This window comes from Musca vetustissima, unplaced genomic scaffold (assembly GCF_032173495.1).
Source record: "Musca vetustissima isolate MV318-11 ecotype Yass unplaced genomic scaffold, APGP_CSIRO_Mvet_v1 utg8392, whole genome shotgun sequence".
NCBI classification, from domain to species: domain Eukaryota; kingdom Metazoa; phylum Arthropoda; class Insecta; order Diptera; family Muscidae; genus Musca; species Musca vetustissima.
Genome location: NW_026886187.1, coordinates 126,349 through 151,944, shown reverse-complemented (window position 1 = coordinate 151,944; position 25,596 = coordinate 126,349). Strand labels below are relative to the sequence as shown.

Sequence of the window (25,596 nt, the reverse complement as noted above, 5' to 3'; positions counted from 1 at the left end):
ATGTCTATATCGGAACATGCCACCGGCAATTCTTCGATTAAAAGTGCAGCCCCCAAATCGACGTCGTCGACAAGTGGTGGTGGCGATGCCGCCGCCGCCTATTCAACAACGTCATCATCTCCCGCCTCAGCCACATCGAACAACACCTCACCATCAGCCTCATCATCAAATGCCACACAAAAGTCAAAGAAAACCGCAGCGTCTGGCCTACCCGGTGCCGTCTCAAATATCTATTACAAACATGGTCTCTTTTTATCCAGTTATCCCACATGTGCCACAAGTATAGCCATTGTTGCAATATTATTTTCATGGTAAGTAAAAAAATATTGTTGTTGTATTATTTTAATTTATTGTTTTAATTTAATTTCGGTAAGGGATAGGGGATTTGTTGACCAATACGATATTGCAAAATATTTAAGGATTCAAGAGACTGAAGTTTGAATGGAACTTTAGAAAAATAGAAATTTAAAGGAATTTGAGGAATAGTTTGCAGATATCAATTCCGACAAGACTTGTGTACTTGAAACTCGATATAAAAGCAGCCACACTAGCAAAAAAAGGGAAACAATGGGTATTTGATGCACCATTTACGTAAAATCGACCGAATATGCATTTGGGAGCTATATCAAAAGCTGAACCGATTTCATCCAAACTTACCGGATGTTATTTTGAAGAAATTTCGATACCTTGTGCAAAATTTTGAGAGTTTGGTGCGCCATTTACATAGAATCGGACGAAAATATGTACGGGAGCTATATCTAAATCTTAACCGATTTTAACAAAACTTCAGATAAATCAAACTATACTAAATTCGGTATCCTGTGAAAAATTTTGTTTCAATTGTACAAACATTGGATGTTTGGTGCACCATTTATATCAAGTCGGACGAAAATATATACGGGAGATATATCTAAATCTTAAACGATGTCAACAAAACTTCACATAAGTCAATCTGTACTTATTTCAGTACGCTGTGCAAAATTTCGTATCAGTCGGCCAAACTTTGGGTCGTTGGTGCATCATTTACATAAAATCGGACCAAACAATACATGAGAGCTATGTCTAAATCTGAAGCGATTTCAACAAAACTTCACATACATCAATCTGTACTTAATTAAGTACGCTGTGCAAAATTTCGTGTCAATCGGATAAACTTTGTATTTTTGGTGCACCATTAACATAAAATCGCACGAAAATATATATGGGGGCTATATCGAAATCTGAACGGATTTCAACAAAACTTCACATAAGTCAATCTGTGCTTAATTCAGTACGCTGTGCAGAATGTTATTGCACTCCACCAATCTTTGGGTCTTTGGTGCACTATTGACTTAAAATCGGATGAAAATATATATATATATATACAGTGGTGGTCACAGAATTAAAACATTTACTGTGGTAAAAATTGTTTGATCAGCCCTCGATTCGTTTGAAGTATTTTTGAAAATTTTTTAATTCAGAACACTTCGATATACTGCACTTAAGAGATTTAGTGTGAAAATAGAAAATTATTACATGCAATTTTTCCATAAATAACGATTTTTATGAAAATACATCGACTTTGAAGTGGCCATATAATTAAAACATTGTGTGATTTTTTACTTTACTGCATTTTTTTGAAAATATTTTTACAAAAGCTCTTTAATTTAGTTGAATTATGTAAATAAAGCACTGATAGAATCATTTACAGATAAAAATATCTGAAAAAAATCTGTAAAATCGATCAAAATTGCCAAAAATGTGTACAGTACACCTAACATTCAGAAAACACCCTTATTATAGAAAATAAAAGTCCGAATGCACAAGAAATTGCTACAATTAGTAAAAAACAATTAATAATTCTCAAAATAAATAAATATTTGAAATAAAAACTCAAAAAAATGGGAATTAACCTAAAGGAGCGATTCAATTTCAATAGCCTTTACTAAAGAAGACCGGAATATTTTTGCAGTATGTGAGAAAATATCGATTGATATCGGTATTTCTTGTATCAAATCGATTGTTCGAGTAGTACAGAATATATTTTATCAAAAAATATATCAGTCCCAACAGAACGAACATAGATCAACGCCTATGTTGACGAGTAAAGGTTTCTTGCACACAGCAGCATGGTTGATTGTCAACTCTTGACCCTTAAAATCTATTGAACATGACAATATTTTTCCAAAATAATATTTTATTAAGAGAATAACTTCCACTTAATCTATTTTAGTAACAAGGATGGAAAAATTTTACAGTTTGACAAATATTTGAAGACTTTTGTTGAACATCAACCATGCTGCTGTGTGCTAGAAACCTTTACTCGTCAACATAGGCCTTGATCTCTGTTCGTTCTGTTGTGACTAATATATTTTTTGATAAAATATATTCTGTACTACTCGAACAATCGATTTGATATAATAAATACCGATATCAATCGATATTTTCTCATATACTGCAAAAATATTCCGGTCTTCTTTAGTAAAGGCTATTGAAATTGAATCGCTCCTTTAGGTTAATTCCCATTTTTTTGAGTTTTTATTTCAAATATTTATTTATTTTGAGAATTATTAATTGTTTTTTACTAATTCTAGCAATTTCTTGTGCATTCGGACTTTTATTTTCTATAATAAGGGTGTTTTCTGAATGTTAGGTGTACTGTACACATTTTTGGCAATTTTGATCGATTTTACAGATTTTTTTCAGCAATGTTTATCTGTAAATGATTCTATCAGTGCTTAGTTTACATAATTCAACTAAAGTAAAGAGTTTTTGTAAAAATATTTTCAAAAAAATGCAGTAAAGTAAAAAATCACACAATGTTTTAATTATATATCTGTAATTTTCCAAACATATATATCGAAGACTTAACCAGAACCGGCCGTGCGATAGAACAGAGTTGGTTGCGCTTGACCTATCAATAGCCTTTGATACTGTCAACCATGCCACACTATTTGAGGACATTGAGAGCACTTCTCTCCGTCCGAGTTTGGAAAATCAACTATATGTGTGGACGCCAGTTGTACGTGGAGTTCCGGAACAAGAAGTCCAAACCCCGTAGAGTTAAACAGGGAGTTCCCCAGGGTGGAGAGATTTCTCCGGAACTGTTTAACCTATAACTTTCCGGTATTCCATGCCCTCCGGACGGCATAGAAATCGTTACATATGCAGATGATTGTACGAGCATGGGGTCGGGTCCCATTGTTGAAGACATATGTGTGAGGTTGAACGCCTATCTCGTCGAATTAGCAGCCTTCTTTAAAGCGAGGAATATGAAAATATCCGTCACGAAGTCGTCAGCCACATTATACACCACATTGACTGCGGAGATGAGAATGCCGTTGAATGTGCAGGTCGGGGGGCATACAATTCCGACCACCAACTACCCCAAAATACTCGGGGTCACATTCGACAGTACGTATGAAGTATTCAGACCTGTCAGAACGCCGCCCTGAGGACTTCAACAGGGTGCCTCCTCATGACACCAGTGGACCATCTTCATGAGGAGACGAGGATCCATCCCTTACGCCAGCATAGCAATATGCTTTCGTTGCAGTATATGCTCGGGTGTTTCAGGGACAATCATCCCAACCATCATATGGTGGATGGGACTCCCCCACCCAGGGAGCCTCTAGATCAAGTTGCCTATCGAGCAGGTCTAAATAGCATTCATACTGATGCTGTAGCCGCAGCGCTGAACGGGTACAGAAGGAATGCCGTCCTTCGAGCTCACCCCCCACCCTTAACAGCTAAAGAACGTTAGCTGCCCAGACAAGTAGTTTTGGCCCAATTACGTTCAGGATGGTGCAGTCGTCTCAATTCGTATTGGGAACGGATTGATGACCAGGTGCAGGATGTCTGCCCAGCATGTGGTACGGGCCCTCATACCACACTGCATTTATTCAATTGCCCAGCCAAATCTACTCATCTTACTCCAGAAGATCTGTGGTTACAGCCAGTGGAGGTAGCTGCATTTCTAAATTTGGAGACAGAACCAGATGAAATTTAAATATATAATTCATATAAACTGCTACAACAACGTAAATCTGTACTTATTTCAGTACGCTATGCCAAATTTCGTGTCATTCGGACAAACGTGACGAAATACAGATAGACCTTTGTGAAATTTTGTTGGGTTTGAAGATTGTCGGTTCAGAATGAACAGATTTTGAATAATTATGTCTACCTCATGTTGGAGGGCCAAATTAAAGGATATTTTTACTTCTTTTTTATTTTTCTTCTTCCTTTGACTAGAAAATCCATTAAATTAATATTTCCAATAGATAAAAAATAATTTTGAATTTTTTTGTTGTGTAGATTTAATCGATGGGGAGTTCTTTTTTTATTTTGCTATATTTGTATATTATATTTTTTCCAACATTTAAATATATATATATGTATGAATTATAAATAATTAATTGTTATATTATCAATAAATGCACGGCAAATGCGTCAGTGCTTATTGGAATACGTCATTTATATGGTATTTTTATAAATAAAAAAAATATTTATATATATATAATATTTTTCGATGGGGAAAAATTTCTATATATAACTATAAACATAATCTGTGATGATGTATGAATGGTCTAACTAAAAGCGTGGATTTTTTTTACCTAAATTAGGCGTGGAATTTCCAAAAAATATTTTTCTACAATGTAAAATAGGCGTGGATCTTTTAAAAACATTTTTTCTAGAACCTAAAGAGGATTTTGAAGTTATTTTGAAGATGGTTTTACAGAGAAACGAATATGCCACTTTTTCTGCAACATTTCATCCGGGAAATTCTATTTTCCCCCGCTTGATTTATTTTTATATAGATGATGATAAGTGTGTGTATGTGTGTTTCCTTATGTTTGCATACCACAGCCACACATTTTTGCCATTAAAATGTTTGTTTTTTTTTTGCTGTGTGTTTTCTTACTTCTGCAAAATGTATTTTTTCTTTTACTGTGATTTGCTTGGTTTTTTTTTCTGCATTCCGATTTGTTGCCACTTTGCTTTGCTTTTCATGTATTTTCTTTATGCGTTTTTTGTATGTCTTCTTTAACTATATACGTCTTCTATAGCTATGTATATACATATTTGTGTAATAAAAATGTGTGTGAGAACCAACCACACCAGACACAGGGTCATTGTTGCTGTTGTTGCTTCCATGACTTCCCTGCCTTCCGTCTGTCCATCCATCCCACTGTCGTCTGCTTGTCACTACTATTCTCTTCATAAAATATTCAATTAATTTATGTCAATTAAATCAAGAAATGAAATGTGATTGTTGTTGCTGTTTTTGTTTTTGGTGACTTCTTCCACTTTTAGTTATTGTTGTTGTACTGTATATAGAGTGATGAGAGCCAATCTTCTTCCCTCGGTCGTTGGGTCGTCGAGCCAGCCAGGCAGGCCTTCACATTGTGCATTCGTTCGTGTGTCACATTTCGTTTAGATTAATAATCTGTTAAATGGTAACCTTTTGGCCTTTTTTAATAGCCGAATAGCAACGAAGCAACAAGCCGCCGCACGCTTTCTTCTAAATTAATATTTAAAGATTGATATTTGTTGTCTTTTTTATTTTTCTTTGTGTATGTTTTAAAATTTGTTTTTTTTTTTTTGTTTTTCTTTATTTTTTCTTTTGTGAAACACATTTGGTTACTGGGTGAAATATTAAAAATTTATGTTCAACCTTGAGGGGGAAAATGTTGTATGATGGAGAGGTGGGTGGAATAATTTTCAGCGTGAGAAAAATTGCATTCAAACATTTTTTTCTATTCTTCGTTTCATAAAATGGGAGAGGGAGAAAAGAGTTTCATCAATCATATCATAAGTGTGGAATCATATCATAAGTGTGGATTTTTTCTAGAACCTAATATAGGTGTGAATTGTTTAAAAAGTTTTTTCCAGATCTTCAAAGTCTTCTGTAGCCTCCGGGTTTAGATCGTATAGAAGTTGTGGACAGTATCTGCCGGGTTAGAAGTAGAAAATCGCCAGGTATGGATGATATGACTGGAAGGATGGTGAAAAACATCTGGTAGGTTATGCCGGAATATATCGAGTCCATTTTCTCCAGCTGCATTCTTCATGGATACTTCTCGCGTACTTGGGAGTGTGCCCAAGTTGTGGTGTTACTTATGTCGCCTGATCGGGTAACGAATGATCCTCGCTCGTATCGGGGCATAAGTCTGGAGAGGATTATGATGGCACGGCTTAAGGAATGCTACAGCGAAGGTACGTCCTTGTATCAGTTCGGTTTACCGAGGATGCGTGGCGGCATGTGCAAGATAGCCTGAGCGGGTCAAATTCCAAATATGTCCTTGTCATATTTGTAGATTTTAAAGGCGCATCCCTCTTATGGGACAGCGTGCTCACAAGGTTGTCAGAGGTCGGGTGTAGGGAGATTATTCTTTGGACGAGTTATTTCCGGGTGTGTCGTGGGAGCCATTGCTTCCGTCTGGAGGGATGTGCAGAGTGGTTGTCCACGGGGTTCCATTTGTTGTAGGGTTAGGTTAGGTTTGGTGATGTGCAGTCACTTATGTGGCTACAGCCCACTGAGACCGTTTAGTTCCGTTGCGATCATCCACGAGAAGAGATAAGGACAGATCTGTAGGGGAGAGAAGATTTTTCAAATTTCAGCATGGAGTGTATGTTTTTTTTTAAGGTTACAGAAATATATAAAAAAGGTAAGATTGGAATAAAGGTTGATGGCTATAGGAATCAGACAGAAGATGTGTTACGTGTCAAGGTTGTACGTTCCGTCGTCCCTCACCAAGGGAGAGAGTGTGCCTTCTGCATGCTCTCCTAATATGCGTAGATTTTTAAAAATATATTGCTGGTACGTTATGGGCGCATAAAAAAAAAATACGCCTTTGCCTTCTATCATTTTGAGATACCTTCAAAACTTCTAAATAAAATAAAAAATTATAAAAAGTCTTTAAAATACATTTTTCTTTGGTCATAAAATCATTGCATTTATTTATCTGACAAAATTTCATTGACCTCCTCTATAAAATTTTTCTGATATCTACAAAGATAGAAATCATTCAAAAATAATTGGCTCCACTATTTACCCAATAAATTACCACATTATATATATATATATATATATATATATATATATTAAATCATAAAACATCTCTCTTCCTATCTACATATATACCTACCTACCTCCCTCCCTGCCTCTTCTGCCCTCCATTGACCAATAATGTTAATTAATTGCCAAATACAAACAAATCACTAAACGTCAATTTGCATTTTGTATATATGTATGTATGTGTGTCTGCCTGTCTGTTTGTCGTCGTCTCTCATGCAGGAAAATGCTTTCAACGCAACTTATTGATGATAATCATAGAAATTGACGTAGCCATTATTATTATTATTATTATTATTATTATGAAACCCTAAGAGGAGGTGATGGGGCGGGAAGGTTAAGAGCGGTAGTCGAATTACATATAGGCAGGCTAGCAAGCAAGCCTGGCATCGCTGTTGCGTTCTTATCGGTTGCTGGATGAGATGGGATGGAGGAGGAGGAGGTAAATAATTATAACAAAGGTGAAACTAAGCGTGTTGCAAAATTAAAAAAAACAATATGCGGAGACTGTAGCTATATTTTTGCGTAGAAAAATATCTCGGTTAAAATATATTTCAAAGGGATTTGATAGGTCGTTCTTTGGGCTTCCCCTATTGAAAGGAATTTTGTAAATTGAAAAACTAATGACAAATTTCTTACATTTTTATTTAAATTAATAATTCAAATAATAATAAATAATCTCTATCATAATAATTTTTTTCCTATTGCCAAAGAAATAGTTCAACAACAATGAACCGGAAATAGTTATATACACCATTTAAGGTCTCATACACCAGGTCGAATATGGCACACAATTTGCCATATAATAGGTGACTAAATACGACAGCGGCGGCACATATGCATAGATTAATTTATATAAAAAAAATATTATTATTTATTAAAATTGTATAATAATTGTTCGTTATTCCTTTATTGTTGTTGTTAGTGATGGTGTAAGAATTAAATCACCATAATATTACTATTCAATTTTTTCAGATCATTATTTAAATTAATAATTCAAATAATAATAAATAATCTCTATCATAATAATGTTTTTCCTATTGCCAAAGAATTAGTTCAACAACAATGAACCGGAAATAGTTATATACACCATTTAAGGTCTCATACACCAGGTCGAATATGGCACACAATTTGCCATATGATAGGCGACTAAATACGACAGCGGCGACACATATGCATAGATTAATTTATAAAAAAATATTATTATTTATTAAAATTGTATAATAATTGTTCGTTCTTCCTTTATTGTTGTTGTTGTTGTTAGGTAGTGATGGTGTAAGAATTAAATCACCATTAAATTACTATTCAATTTTTTCTAAAGGTTTTTTTTTTTATTGATAAGTATTAAAGGTTTCAATTTTCCGATTTCATAAAACTTCACATATATCAATTTATAATTCAGTACCAATTGGTCTGTATAGAGACCACCCAGGTCTTTATAAAGATCATTTGGTCTGTATAGAGACCACAGGTCTTTATGAAGACTAATTGGTCTGCATAGAAACCACAGGTTGTTATAACGATCAATTGGTCAGTATAGACACCACAGGTCTTTATTAATACCAATTGGTCTGTATAGAAACCACAGGTTGTTACAACGACCAATTGGTCAGTATAGACCGATTTCACAAAACTTATCACACAGACCAATTGGTCTGTACACTACACAATTTTTATTAAGACCATATTGGTATGTATACATGAAATCCACACACCATATGGAAGCTATGCCTAAATCTGAACCTATTTCAAGAAAACTTCACATACGTCAATCTGTACTTAATTCAGTACGCTGTACAAAATTTGTCTCGATCGGACAAACTTTGGGAGTTTGGTGCACCATTTACCTAAAATCGGACGAAAATGTATATGGGAGTTATATCTAAATCTGAACCAACTTCAACGAAACTTAATACAGGTGATTCTAACCTAAATTCGGTATGCTGTGCAAAATTTCGTGTAAATCGAAAGATATATAGGGTCTTTAGAGCATCATTTACTTGAAATTCGACGAAATGTTATAAGGGAGCTATATCTTATTTTGAACTGATTTCAATGAAATTTAACATATGTGATTCTAGACTTAATTCAGTATGATATGCAAAATTTCGTGTAAATCGAAAGATATATAGGGGCATTAGTGCACAATTTCTCTAAAATCGGACGAAAATATATATGGGAGCTATATCTTAACCTGAATCGATTTTAATGAAATTTAATACATGTCATTTTATACACAAAACAGCACTCTGTACAAATTTTCGTGTAAATCGAATGATATATTGGGGCTTTGGTGCGCCATTTACCTAAAATCGGACGAAATTTTATATGGGAGCTATATCAAAATCTCGAGCGATTTCAATGAAATTTAAGATACGTGTTTCTAGACACAATTTAGTGCGCTATGCTAAATTTCGTGTAAATCGAATGATATATTGGGGCTTTGGTGCGCCATTTACCTAAAATCGGACAAAAATATATATGGGATCTATATCTAAGTCTGAATCGATTTCAATGAAACTTAACACATGACATTCTATACTCAAATCAGGTCTTTCTGCAAAATTTCGTGTAAATCGAAAGCTATCTAGGGGCTTTAGGGCACTATTTATATAAATCTGAATCGATTTCCCCCAATTTCAACAGGGTACGATATTCCCTTCTATGGAAGGACTTCCTTTTATTTATGTTTCTATCTTCCTTTTTAAGTCTTTATATTTAAATAATTTATTTTCTTCTTTCTTTTATTTTCTTTTCTTTCCAGTTACCCCCTTATCAACATCCCCCTGCCGGGTACAATACCAACAAAAATCGTCTTACCATTTGAGGGTAAATATTCGCTATTTGGTGAAGGTGGCGGTGGCGGTGAACAGCGATCGAATTATTCCCTTGTCAAAAATATTTTCAATGTGAATAATGTTTCATATGAACCGCATGTACCGTGGGCGCAAAATTCTCCCTACTTCTATGTACAACAGATTACGTTGCGTTCCAGTGTTCTACCCTGGACCGATGATATGCAGTTATTGGATGCATTTCGAGCGCCACTCTATGAAGTATTTCGTTTGTTGGAAATTGTGCGAAATCATGAAACGGCTGAAAAGTAAGTAGAGACCTCCTGCAATCACCTTCCCAATCCGAACAATGATTCTGGGGGGAGGGTGTCGTTTTTTGCATGTGTTATTGTTGTTATTATTATAATTTATTTAAATTGTGTTTAGTTTAGTTAGTTGCCGCCTGCCCATTATTTATTGTTATATTAACTCGATTTCAATTGTATGACTAGCAGCGAACGTGTGTAGTTAATTGTGTTGATCCAGCCATTCATTGTGTCGTATTTTAAACAAGCAGGCAAACAAATGTCTGTTTTATTTTTATTTATTTTTTTTCTTTTTTTTTTTTTGTTGCTGCTGCTTTCGTCGCTTATACAAAGTCTATATTTATTCATATTAGTATTGTTATTATTAATATTCCATGTATTTGTTGTTGTTGGTGTTCGGTTTCATTCATTCATATTATTGTACTTTAATTTATATGCCCCCCTCCCGTATGTCTCCCCCTCTCTCCTCTTAACAATTTTAATATTTATTTTTATTTTTATTTTCATTTTCGTTTTTTTTTTTTTTTGTAGTCAACGCACTTTGGATAAAATCTGTTTACGTGTGGATAATGTCAAGCGACCACAAAACGAACAAATTTTTCCGGAATATGATTGTTTGGTGCTGTCGCCGGCCAATCTCTGGGGCCAAAGTATACAAAATTTTACCGGTGATGCAAATATATTGAATACCGTATTTCAATATCATGTAAGTAATATTCCATGATATACCATATCGCAACCTTAATTATAATTAACAGTTTTTTTTTGTTTAATCAATATAAAGATCATTCAATTAGGTTACGAACAATTGGCTATCGTGATGACGTTCAGATTCAGTGTGTTAATTGTAATTAAATAATAATAATTGGTTTGAGCTTTAAAAATTGAAATTTGCCCACTGAGGACAATCTTTACTATTTGGAATAGAACTCGTATAAATATAATGAACTTTGGTCTCTATACAGACCAATAAAGGCCTTTGGTCTCTATACAGACCAATTGGTCTATATAAAAACCCATGGTATATATACAGACGAATTGGTCTATATAAAGAACTTTGGTCTCTATACAGACCAATTGGTCTATATAAAGACCTTTGGTCTCTATACAGACCAACTGGTCTTTATAAAGACCTTTGGTCTCTATACAGACCAACTGGTCTTTATAAAGACCTATGGCCTCTATACAGACCAATTGGTCTATATAAAGTCCAGTGATCTTTAGAAAGACAAATTGGTCTTATAATGACCTTTGGTCTCAATACAGACCAATTTGTCTTTCTAAAGACCTGTGGTCTCTATACAGACCAATTGGTCTATATAAAGACCTATGGCCTCTATACAGACCAATTGGTCTATATAAAGACCTATGGTCTCTACACAGACCAACTGGTCTTTATAGAGACCAATGGTCTCTATACACACCAACAGGTCTTCATAAAAACCTATGGTCTCTATACAGACCAATTGGTCTATATAAAGACCTTTGGTCTCTATACAGACCAATTGGTCTATATAAAGACCTTTGATCTCTATACAGACCAATTGGTCTATATAAAACCCATGGTATCTATACAGACCAATTGGTCTATATAAAGACCTTTGGTCTCTAAACAGACCATTTGGTCTTTATAGAGACCTATGGTCCCTATACAGAGTCCTTTGGTCTCTATACACACCAATTGGCATCTATAAAGACCTATGGTCTCTATAAAGATCAATTGGTCTTAATAAAGACCTATGGTCTCTATATAGACCAATTGGTCTTTATAAGACCTATGGTCTCTATACAGACCATAGGTCTTTATAAAGACCTATGGTCTTAATAAAGACCAATTGGTCTTTATAAAGACCTTTGGACTCTATACAGACCAATTGGTCATTAAAAACCCTTTGTGATCTCTATCTTCTAAGGGAGACTTAATCGGTGAAATATTTCCAAATTTTTCCCCTTGCATTTTTAGTCCCTATATAACTTTCGATTTTCACGAAATTTTAAATTCTAAACAAAGTACAGGTCACATTTATGGATGAAATTTTGTACAGCTCATCTATTTGAAATTGGGGCAAATCGGTTCAGATTTAGATATAGTTCCCATTTATATATTCATCCGATTTTAGGTAAATGGTGCACTAATGTCCATATATATTGTCCGATAGAAACAATATTTTCTACAGCGTACTGAATTAGGAACAGATTTACGTATGTGAAGTTTTGTTGAAATCGGTTCAGATTTAGATATAGCTCCCATATATATTTCCATCCGATTTTAGGTAAGTGGTGCACTAATGTCCCTATATATATTTCGATTTACACGAAATTTTGCATAGTCTAGTGAACTGTGTATAGAATGTTGTGTGATAAGTTTCTTTGAAATGGTTTCAGATTTAGATAAAGCTCCCATATATATTTCCGTCCGATTTTAGGTAAATGGTGCACCAAGCTCCCATGACTTGTCCGATTGATACAAAGTTTTGCACATCATACTCGATTAAGTGCAGATTGACGTATGTGAAACTTTGTTGAAATCGGTTCAGATTTAGATATAACTCTCATATATATCTTCGTCCGATTTTATATAAGTGGTGGCACAAACGTTAACAATTTGTCCGATTGCTACCAAATTGTGCACACCGCACTGAATTAAGTACAGAAGTTTTGTTGAAATCGGATCGGATATAGCTCCCATATAAATTTTCGTCCGATTTTAGGTAAATAGTGCACTATAATGTCCCTATATATATTTCGATTTAAACAAAATATCGAACAGCCCACCGAAATAAGAACAGATTTACGTGTGTGAAGTTTTAGTCTCTACACAGTCTTTATAAAATCCTGTGCTTCCTGTAGTGATCAATTGGTCTTCATAAAGCCCTGTGAGGTCTCTGCCTTCCAAAGGAGACTTTTAATTGTGGAATTATTTCTAATTTTTTCCCCTTGCATTTTTTTGTCTTCTGTCATCTTTCTGTCATTTTTACGTTTTTCCTGACCTACCCCTATCCATGAATGAATATGCAAAAAATAAATTCTCTAAAAATTGGTTTTATTTTGTCTGTCGTCAGTAAATAATTAAATAATTTTGCATTATTTATAAACAAGAGTCAGTCTGTCAGCAAACAGTAGCAACTAAATCGATTCGGCAACGACAACAAGTACATATAAACAAATTATATAAAAGTCACTGACACTGAGGCTTGACTAACGACGGCTACAATGTCAAGGCCAAGGGGAAAAGAAACTACTCGTGTTGGAAGAAACCGATACTAACAGGAAAAAAATGAAATAAACGCATAGCTAATCTTTACAGGGAGAGAGAGAGCGCGCGCGGAACCCTATTTCTCAAGTATTGAACAAATAGAGTAATCATCTCGACCACAGGCGAAGTGTGCGCGAGATATGATTAAAAACTTTTGATAAGAGGGATTTTGAATATTCTAATTTTTTATTGTTTCTGATTAGACAATAAAATTTATAAACATACATGAAAACTAGATTTGGAAAAATACCAACCAAAAAAAGAAGATTTTTTTTTATATAATATTGTTGAGGGTGTCGCTCGCGCACGCTTATTCCAAAAGAATATCACGTTCCGCGAGAGTGACCATTAGGCTAAACTATGTCAAAACGATAACCTGGTTCTTGGAAAAAATATTTGTTTTTTCTTAAGACAAAAGGTTTTTGGTTTTAAAGTTATATTTTTTTGTATAAAAATTTCCATTATCATTATTTTTGGGCCAATAGTTCGGTTCAAGGGTATACTAAATCAATCCACAAAAATCGATTGTGTTTAGTGATTTATAAATTCCATTAATTTTAAGTGCAAATGTTTCATCACTCATTTTTTCTTTTTTAATAAACTCCTTTTAAAAAATGTTAAAAACTCTGATAGCCTATCTATGTTCTATTGCTACCTACCTGCCTGCCCGCCTTTCATGCCATGTCGTCGTCAATTGCCGACTGACTCATATGCCGTGGAAGAAACTGATATGCCAATAAACAAGTAGATAGCAATACGAAACTTCTGTTTGCCATTAATAGAATTATTATTTTTTAAAGGGTAATAGAGAAAGGTTATAGACGGCATGGCAGTTACACTACACATAGGGTGATTACCTTACCCTATGGATATAAACTATTTTTTATCTTAATGATTCATTGGGAAGATCATCTGCCTTTTCGATTCTTCTTGATTTTTGAATTAGAGAATGAGAAACCAAAACGGGAGGAAAATGTCCCCATATACATCAAAATATCAAAATCGGAAGGTATATTTATATACCGAAGTGTGAACCAATGTCGATAATTTTTGGTAGGGAGATTTACTACCCATTGAGAACCCGTAATATTAAATTACATCATATTCTGTTGGAAAATGTACCCAAATTCCTCAAAATATCGAAAATCGGAAGGTATAGTTATATATGAGGCTATACCAAAATGTAAACCAATATTGTTAATTTTTGATAGGGACATTTTCTAATCAATGAGAACCCAAATTATCAAATCACAACCAATTCTGTTGAAAAATTGACCCAAATTCATTAAAATATCGAAAATCGGAATGTGGCGTTATATGAAGGCTATACTTAAAAGAGAACCATTATGGATAATTTTGGTTAGGGATGTGTGGTACTCAATGAAAACTCAAAATATATTTAATTACAGCCAATTCGGTTGGAAAATGTACCCAAATTCATCAAATTCTCGAAAATCGGAAGGTATCTTTATATGGGGGCTATACCTAAAATTGAACCAACCTTGTTAATTTTTGATTGGAAGATTTTCTACCCCCTGAGAATCCAAAATATAAAATTACAGCCAATTCGGTTGGAAAATGAACCCAAATTCCCCAAAATATCGAAAATCGGAATGTGTCGTTATATGGGAGCTATACCCAAATATGAACCAATGTTGATCATTTTTGGTAGCCAGATTTTCTACCACTTGAGAACCCAAAGTATATAATTACATCTAATTCGATTGGAAAATTTAACCAAATTCCTATAAATATCGAAAATCGGAAGGTATGATTATATGGAGGCTATATCTAAATGTGGATCAAATTTGATTGTTTTTCGTAGAGTGATTTTCTACCTCTTGATAACCCGAAATATTAAATTACAGCATAATCGGTTGGAAAATGTACCCAAATTCATCACAATATCGAAAATCGGAAGGAACTGTTATATGAGATATATAACTAAACGTGGGCCAATAATGATAATTTTTAATAGGGAGTTTTTCTATCCCTTTGAGAACCCAAAATATCAAATTAAAAAAATGCGCTCAAAATTTTCAAAATATTAAAAGTCGGATCTCCAGTGTGTTTGTAAACCTCCAGAAGGGATTTACATGTTAGTGTAAATCTTCAGAGTGAAGTTGGATGCCCTCCTTCCACAATGACCTTAGATGTGGTTGTAATTTTTTTCACCTCTGAAATGGAGTAAATCATTTTCAAAATTTTGTACTACAAATAGAATGACATTGGAAGTGGTTGTAGACCTTTAAAACAATGTAGAATAAGGTTGTAAACCTCCAGAATGAGGTTGGAGGTGGGTGTAAACCTCCAGAATGATGTTGGAGGTGGGTGTAAACATCCAGAAGACAGTTGGATGTGGTTGTAAATCTCCAGAAATTTATTTGATGTGGGTGTAAACCTCAAAAAAGTCGTTGGATGTGGGTGTAAAGTTAGAGAATGGCGTTGAATGTGGATGTAAACCTCCGGATGGAAGTTAGATGTGGGTGTAAATCTCTAGAAAGGGGTGTAAACATCCAGACTTACTTTGGATGTGGTTGTAAAAATCTAAAACGATGTAGAATGTGGTTGCAAACCTCCAGAATGAAGTTATATGTGGTTGTAAATCTCCAGAAAGTTATTTGATATGGGTGTAAACCTCCAAAAAGTCATTGGATGTGGGTGTAAACTTCCAGAATGGCGTTGAATGTGGATATAAACCTCCGGATGGAAGTTATATGTGGTGTAAATCTCTAGAAAGGGGTGTAAACATCCAGACTTACTTTGGATGAGGTGTAAAACTCTAAAACGATGTAGAATGTGGTTGCAAACCTCCAGAATGAAGTTATATGTGGGTGTAAATCTACAGAAAGTTTTTTGATATGGGTGTAAACCTCCAAAAAGTCATTGGATGTGGGTGTAAACTTCCAGAATGGCGTTGAATGTGAATATAAACCTCTAAAGTTAGATGTGGATCTGTGGGAGTGTAAACTTCCAGACTTACTTTGGATGTGGTTGTAAAACTCTAAAACGATATAGAATGTGGTTGTAAACCTCCAGAATGTACTTATATGTGGTTGTAAACCTATAGAAAGTTTTTTGATATGGGTGTAAAGTCATAGGATGTGGGTGTAAACTTCCAGAATGAGGTTGGATGTGGTCGTAGACCTCTAAAACGATGTGGATTGTGGGTGTAAACCTCCAGAAGGATGTTAGATGTGGGTGTAAACCTCCAGATAGTCGTTGTTCGGGGATTTAGTCTTATATCACATCGAGTTACTGTGCGCACCCGACAGACGATTAGTCACATTTTGTCGTAGCCATAAAGCAGAGGTTATATTGTTAATCTTTAGTTGCAGTCCCCCTACACCTTTATCCCAAAATTGACGATATATTGTTAAGTTCGATATTTTAGTTTCCGGTTGGGCAGTAAATTTCCCCATCAAAATGATTCAATGATTCGAACTGTAGTGCTAACTTTATTTATGTCTAAAATTAACCAAATTGGAGAATGTCCTTTAATTTCAACATCAAATAAACTTCAAAATATTTTTTTATTCATGTTATTTTGTATGCATTCTGTTGTTGAAACCGGCTATCAGTGGTTGTAACCAATAAATTGTGGTTTTGTTTTTCCCCCTGCAAATCGGCTTGTTTGGCCCGCCTAATAGTTGTTAAGTTGGTCGCACAAAATTTCGCCAAACTGCAAAAACACACACACACAAAACTGTTTATATAGCCATAAATATATTTGCACGCGTGTATAATGGGTGACGCGTCCATGTCAAATGGGTTGTGAGTGTGGGGGGAAATTTTTGTCGTTTTGTTGTTGCTTCTATTCTTGACCAGCCAACAAACAAATAAACTAAAAACAGCAACACCAACAACAACCAAAATATTATCAAATATTTGCATTAAGAATAACTCATACAAGTATCAGTACATATATGCGTGCTAAAACACACATATAGATGTTTGTATATATGTTGATGATTGTTCGAAACTAAATGGATTAAAAAAAAAGAAAATATTGAATACAAAAACATTTGCGCCTATCACCATTTCATTTCAACACTTTGCATATATATCATCACCCAGAAGTCCATCTGGCATCTTCTTAGTGAATACTAGTAGGTCTTCTTGTAGAGTAGAGTAGTAGAGATTTTTATGAGAAGACCTAATCTCATAAAAATCTTCTTATAGAAGGACAAAAGATCTGCTCATAGAAGACCTCCATCTCTTCTCATTGAAGACCTACAATTCCTCTCATAGAAGACCAAGAGGTCTACGATACGATTAGGCCTTTTTAAAGAAAAGCACAAAAGTCATCTCTTAAAAGTTCAAAACGTCTCAACATAGAAGACCTACTCTTTCTCCATTTCACCTTCACACATGTAGAGTATCATTCGAGTCGACCATTTTACCATTGTTTTGTTATTGGGTGTGCAGTAAATATTTATTTTTTTTTGGCAGCTAGATAATTTGTCAAGTAGCAACAATTACCCACCTATCTGTTATCTGTAAAACGGCCTTCAAACAATGCTAATCTTTATTAACCTAAACGAAGAAACTATCCGCTTTTTTTAAACATGATTTTATGATATGTGAAGTTTTTTTTTTAAACTGCAAAAAGGTATAGGAAGGGAGGGTAGGAAGTATGGGAATCGCCACACAAAATTTCCATAAATAAGAAATTTCCAAAAGGTGGACCTATACCAATATCATAAATTTTTGATAACAAATGCACCCAAAACTGATATTGAAACATGGAACAATGTTGATAACTAAAAATATATAATTTTCGAAGGGTAATTTGATAATAAATCCGCAAAATATCAAATTACAGTTAATTAGTTTGGAAATGTATCCAAATTCATATGCGGGTTATAGTGATTGGGAGATTTTTTATCCATTGAGAATCCTACATATTAAATTACAGCCAATTCGGTTGAAAAATGTACCCAAATTCCTCAAAATACCGAAAATCGGAAGGTATATTTATATGGGAGCTATGCCTAAAATTGAACCAACATTGTTAATTCTGGAATGGGAGATTTTCTACCCCTTGAAAACCCAAAATATAAAATTACATCCAATACAGTTGGAAAATGTACCCAAATTCATTAAAATATCAAAAATCGGAAGGTGTCGTTATATGGGAGCTATATCGAAATGTGAACCAATGTTGATCATTTTTGGTAGGTAGATTTACAATCCATTGAGAACCCAAAATATAAAATTACAGCCAATTCGCTGAAAAAATGTATCCAAATACTTCGAAATATCAAAAATCGAAAGGTGTAGTTATATGGCAGCTATACCTAAATGTGGACCAATATTGATTATTTTTTTGTGGGAAGATTTTCCACACCTTGAGAACTCAATATAAAATTACAGCCAATTTGGTTAAAAAACGTAACCAAATGCATCACAATATCGAAAATCGGAAGGTATCGTGTTATGGAGGCTATACCTAAATGTGGACAAAATTTATTTATTTTTTGTAGAGAGACTTGAGAACCCAAAATATAAAATTACAGCCAATTCGGTTGGAAAATGTACCCAAAATATCAAAATGTACCTCAAAATAACGAAAATCTGAAGGTGTCCTTATGTGGTAGCTATATCGAAATGAGATCCAATGTTGATAATTTATGGTAGGGAGATTTTCTACTCCTTGAGAGGCCAAAATATAAAATTACAGCCAATACGGTTTGTATTTGGTTGGAAAATGTCTTCAAATTCATCAAAATATCGAAAATCGGAGAATATGTTTATACGACGTCTATATCTAAACGTGTACCAATATTGATAATTTTTGGTAGGGAGATGTGGTACTCAATGAGAAACCAAAATATCAAATTATAACCAATTCGGTTTAAAAAAGTATGCAAAATCCTAAAATACCGCAAATCGGAGGGTAAAGTTATATGCGGACTATATGTAAAGGTGGACCAACGCTATATATTTTTGGCAGGGAAATCAAGTACGCCAATGAGAACCTATAATATCAAATTACAACCAATTTGGTTAGGAAACCAGTTCCAATATCCTTAAAATACCGGAAATCGGAAGGTATCATTATATAGGGTTCATATCAAAATGTGGATCAATATTGATTATTTTTGGTAGGTAGATTTTCCACCCCTTGAGAATACAAAATATAAAACTAAAACATATTCAATTGGAAAATGTACACACATTCCTCAAAATATCGAAAATCGGAAGGTATCGTTATATGGGGATAATGTTTTAAAGTGGACCAATATTGATTATTTTGCGTAGAGAAATTTACCACATCATGAGAACCCGAAATATTTTATTGAGCTTAATATCTGAACAATGTCGAAAGTCGGACCTCCAGAAGGAAATTAGATGTGGGTGTAAACCTCCAGAATGATTATGGATGTGGCTGTAAACCTCTATGGATGTGGCTGTAAACCTCTAGAAAGGGGTTTAATGTGGGTGTAAACTTCCAGAATGACGTTGGATATGGTTGTAGACCACTAAAACGATGTGGATTGTGGGTGTAAAACTCCAGAAGGAAGTTAGATGTGGGTGTAAATCACCAGAAAGTTTTTGGATATGGGTGCAAACCTCCAGAATGAAGTTGGATGTGGGTGTAAACCTTTAGAAAGGCGTTTGATGTGAGTGTAAACTTCCAGAATGGCGTTAGATGTAGATGTAGACCTCTAAAACGATGTACAGTGTGGGTGTAAACCTACAGAATGTATTTGGATGTGGGATGTAGACCTTTAAAACGATGTAAAATGTGGTTGTAAACCACCAGAATAAAGTTGGATGTGGGTGTAAACCTCCAGACAGTAGTTGAATGTGAGTGTAATCTTCCAGAATGAAGTTGCATGTGGGTGTAAACTCCACATCAAGGGTGTAAACCTCCAGAATTATGTTAGGTGTGGTTGTATACCTCTAAAACGATCCAAAATGTGGTTGTAAACCTCCAGAATAATGTTCGATGTTTGATATGTGTGTAAACCTTCAGAATGATGTTAGGTGTGGTTGTTAATCTCCAGAATGATCATAGATGTGGGTGTAAACTTAAAAAAAGACGTTTGATGTGGGTGTAAACTTCCGGAATGACGTTAAATGTGTTGTAGCCCTCTAATACGATTACAAACATGGGAGTAAACTTTCGGAATGGCGCTAGATGTGTTGTAGACCTCAAAACTATTTAAAATGTGAGTGTAAACCTCCAGAAGGAAGTTAGATGTGGCTGTAAACCTCCAGGTTGTTCGTGGATCTAGACTTATATTAAGCCATTGAAATTGGCTGTAAAACTAATCAATATTATTTTCAGCAGGTGTAAACCTTTTATTCATACCTTGATGTAGGTGTTAACCCATAATCCGTATTTTTAGTTGGTGTTAAATCCATTGTCAGAGATGTAAACCTCTTTCAAGTCATTTCATTGGGTATAAACCATATTCAATGCCTTTTCACACTTGTATTTTAACCTGATTCTGGAAACATATAATATTCTATTCTGAAGCCTACGAAAAAATAATATTCTACAATCAAATCGACACCTTGGGAAAATAGGTTTAAAATTCCGAATTTATTAATAATACCCTTAAAACCCTTACAGAAGCTCCAAACAACCTTTTTGTGACCAATAGCTATCTAATCTATTCTATATCTCTCCCTTTTTCTTTCCAGAATATACAAAAAACCAAAGTCTCCACCTCGGAAATGCTGTTCGGCCTGCCCATGCAGGATACCGGTTTCAAGCGTTATCCGCTACGATCACGTTCACGCATAATACAATATGCCATCACATTGATATTGAAACAGAATGATCGTGAATATATACAATCGTTAAAGGAAAAGCTGCTCAAATATTATCCACCACCACAAATCAATCAGCAGCAACAGGGAACCACGACCACCCCAACATCAACCCATAAACCTCAACAATTAACCGAAAAATCTTCCATAACATATATTTTTTATCCGGGCGAATTTAAAATGTGGGAATTTTTACCCCTTTCTATTGCTTTCGTTCTGCTCTTTACCTATGTTTATTTTTCGGTGCGAAAAATCGATGTTATACGTTCGCGTTGCTTGTTGGCCTTTTGTGCTGCCATTACCATTCTGGGTAGTTTAGTGATGTCCCTAGGGCTGTGTTTCTTTTTCGGTTTAACCATTAGCCTGCAATCGAAGGATATATTTCCGTATTTGGTGATATTGTTAGGTTTGGAGAATTGTCTAGTTATAACGAAGTGTAAGTATAAACAAAATATTTAAATTTGAAAAAATGTGGAAATTTGGACCTGCAAGGCGGATTTTTCTTATCTGGAAATCGAAAATGCAAGTTTTTCGTTTAAAAAAGTGGCACTTAAAAGCCTTCATATGTCGTCCTGCATGTGTCATCTTAAATATTATCCACATCATCTGAATATCTACATTGTTATTTCTATAATACTAACAATTTTTCCCCTCTTCTCTCTCCCCCCACAGGTGTTGTCTCCACCGACGAAACCTTCGATGTGAAAATCCGTGTCGCCCAGGCCTTGAGCAAAGAAGGTTGGCACATTTCCAAAACTCTGCTAACCGAAATAACCATACTGACAATTGGTTTGGCCACCTTTGTACCGGTAATTCAAGAGTTCTGTGTATTTGCCATTGTCGGTCTACTATCCGATTATATGTTACAAATGTTGCTATTTTCCACCATATTAGCGATGAACATTAAACGACCGGAATACTCGACCGAGGCCAAACATTTGCCCAAAATGATGTTATCCTTTACGGGCGGCGGCGGCAGCAACTCACCTACATCCAGTGCGGTGGGTGGTTATGGTGGACCATTTGCCAGCAATGGACGTCCTGATTTTCGATTTTTTGGCAATTCAACGGCGGCCAATGGTTTTGCCCCGCTACCCTTTGGTGCGGGTAATTTTCATCGTTCACAATCACATCCTAAATTGGCTTTTGTTGATTTTGCCAACGTTCCGGCGGCGGCTGGTCAAGAAATGAAACGTTCCTCAATTGCATTGGGCAACAACAACAATCATCATCATCATCCCGACATACCCAAACGTTTGAAAATTGTCAATTTTTGGGCCCGCACCCGTTTCTTCCAGCGCGCCTTTATGGTATGGATGAGTGTGTGGATCTGTTCGATTATCTACAATTCGGGATATCTGGAAAATCTATTTGTGGTCGATGGTAATCGTACTGCTGGCACGGGTGGCATCTATGGCGGGAACTATGATATCCATCGTAATTGGATGGCGGGCCGTGGGGCGGTATCAAATTTCTTTTCCAATGTTCATTCGGCAATTAATTCGGGTGGGACTGGGGATTCCATACACCACGATGATGATCACAATCCCTATGGGGGTAATAGTGTTTTTGGCAACAATGCTGGTGGCCTTAATGCGGGACATGAAGGTACTGGCGGCTCACCCTTTGAAGGTCATATCAACGAAACGGAGGCGGAATTGAAACGTTTACTTTATCCCGATTATGAAATCAATTATTTCCTATCGAACTTCCATTGGTCCACAATAATGAAGCAGTACAATGTATCGCTGCGAGGGCGTTATGTCACGATTTTACCCACCATAAAACTGTCCCATGCCATAAGTCCCGAAAAGGCCGTGCGTGGTCGTAATCCCCACGAGAAGGTGGTACAAAATTTCCAATGGAAAGCATTGGCGGCCGCATTGGATCCTTTGGATTTTAGTGATGATGAAAACCGTGAATCCCCCATGGTAATGCCGGGTGGCACCCCTCTCTTTCCCAAAAGTCCCATGGAAATCTTTTTTGCCATTACCCTATGCTGTATAAGTGTTTTTGTTCTGTGCTACACCATGGTGGTGTTCTATCGTTGTATCTGCACGCGTAACTATGCAGAATGGCGTTCCAGTTGGAATGAATCATCAGAATTTACCCAGAAAACCGAGCAGATCCTAGAAGGTGTTCCTATACAAATTGCTGGACATAAACATCGCATTGAATGCTTGGTATCGGATGGGGCCAATATTATAAGTTGTTGCTTGAAGGGTCAAATTAAAGTGTGGGATGCCAGAAGTGGTGAAAATATCACCACCATCAACCGCGGTGATATCCAGGTAACAACCCATCGTGAGGATGGTGAGGTTGTGGTTAGGAAATTAAATTCCTCACCCGTTTGGTGTTTGGATTATTTTGATAATTTAATTGCGGTGGGCTGTGCCAATGGACGCATTGAATTATGGGAAATGCCATCTGGTATTTTGAAGGTAAGACAATATTGAAAAAAAAAATTATAAAAAATAATAATTTGATTTCCCTCCCCCCTCCTTTCGCAGTGCACTTATCACGAAGATTCCAAACGTAATCAGGGTATAACACACATAAATTTAAATGGTGATCGCGTGATTGTGGCCCGCCTCTGCGGCCGTCTAGACTTTTATCGTCTGGAGACCTATTACAAGGGCAAACAAATTGATTGGGGTTTTACCTCGGCTTATCGACGAAGTAAGTTCGTAATCTGTCGTTTGAAGATAATATTTTTTGTTTTCATATATTTATTTTTGTTTGTTTCTTTTAGCCCATGTTCGCACCAATTCAACGGGTAGCATTGGTCTGATGCATCACCAGCAGCAGCAGCAACAACAACATCATCATCAGCAACAGTCGCGCAATGAACGAACAACAAACGAAGAAATGAAATGCACGCTGAGGGGGGTTCGTTTGGCCCATCAACAGCCCATTACCTGTATGGAGGTGGTAAATGAGATGGTATTTACCGGTAGTCAGGATCATACTCTGAAGGTAAAAATAAATATTAAAAAAAATATATTTATGAGGAACTGCAGGAGACGTAAATTTTTTAAAAATAATTTATAAGGTCCTGCATGAGACGTAGATTTTTTAAAAAATATTTTTAGGGTCCTACATGAGATGTAGGTATACCCTTCACCACACTGTGGTACAGGGTATTATGTCTTTGTGCATATGTTTGTTTTTGAAATTGGAAAAAATCGGTTCAGATTTAGATATAGCTCCCATATATAGTTTCGTCCGATTTTATGTAAATGGTGCACCAGACTGCTAATATATGTTCGATTGAAACAAAATTTTGCACAGAGTACTGAATTAGGTGCAGACTGATGTCTTCGAAGTTTTTTTTAATCGCTTCAGATTTAGATATTGCTCCCATATATATTTTCGTCCGATTTAAGGTAAATGGTCCACCAATGTCCCTATATATCTTTCGATTTGCACGAAATTTGGCATACGGTTCAGAATTTGAAATCGGTTCAGATTTAGATATAGCTCCCATATATAGTTTCGTCCGATTTTGCACCAAACAATTGGGTCTAGCTTGATGTATGTCAAGTTTTGTATTGGATTTTTTGTCGAGATACATTTTGGATTGCGCACTGTGTTGCAGCATAGCAAATGGTGGATGCCACGGTTGCTAAAATAGGTCATTTATATACCCAAACTGGTCCCGTCCGTCCTTTTGAACTTTCCTTACTGGTTAAAAAAATATATTTGTACTTCTACATCAGGCGTAGATATTAAAAACAATTCTGCTTCTAAAACAGACGTAGATTTTTTTTAAATTATTTTTCTACTTTTTGTCTCCAGGTTTACAGTTTAAATAACAGCGATATTGAATATACCCTACATGGACATTGTGGTCCGATAACATGTCTATTTGTGGATCGATGGCAACCGGGTACCGGTGGTTCAGGTTCCCAGGATGGCCTGTTGTGTGTATGGGATCTATATACAGGTGCGTGCATGTATAATATACAAGCACACGATGGTGCCGTCAGCTGTTTGGCATGTGCCCCAAGTTATGTTATATCATTGGGCACCGATGAACGTATTTGTGTGTGGGAACGATTCCAGGGTAATCTGCTAACCACAATTAATATATCGAATGCATATTCGAGTCTTTTAATGTTGACACCATCACTGTTGGTGACCAGCAAAATGGGTAAGTCTGTTAAAAAATAAATTTTGAATATTGTGTAATAATTGGGTTTATTTTTTTATTTTTTAGGATCTCTCATCGTTTGGGATGTACGCACCGGAGAACCGGCTCGTGAAGTTAAATTAGATTTCTCCAATTTACATTTATGTCCAAAGGCTATGATGTTGGCCTATGATTCTGTGGTCTGTGACTACGGCAATGAGATACGTGTTGTACGTTTTCCCATTGTGGGCGATAAATCTAATTAA

At 35.6% G+C, this 25,596-nt stretch overlaps 1 protein-coding gene across 1 annotated transcript; it reads left to right on the top strand.

Moving 5' to 3' along the window:
* LOC133333665 (sterol regulatory element-binding protein cleavage-activating protein) lies at positions 1-25,596 on the top strand. The gene is made up of 9 exons (XM_061541955.1): positions 1-311; positions 9,822-10,160; positions 10,689-10,863; positions 21,070-21,634; positions 21,871-23,639; positions 23,709-23,877; positions 23,951-24,174; positions 24,997-25,351; positions 25,418-25,596. The coding sequence occupies exons 1-9, from the start codon at positions 1-3 to the stop codon at positions 25,594-25,596; spliced, it is 4,086 nt and encodes a 1,361-aa protein (XP_061397939.1).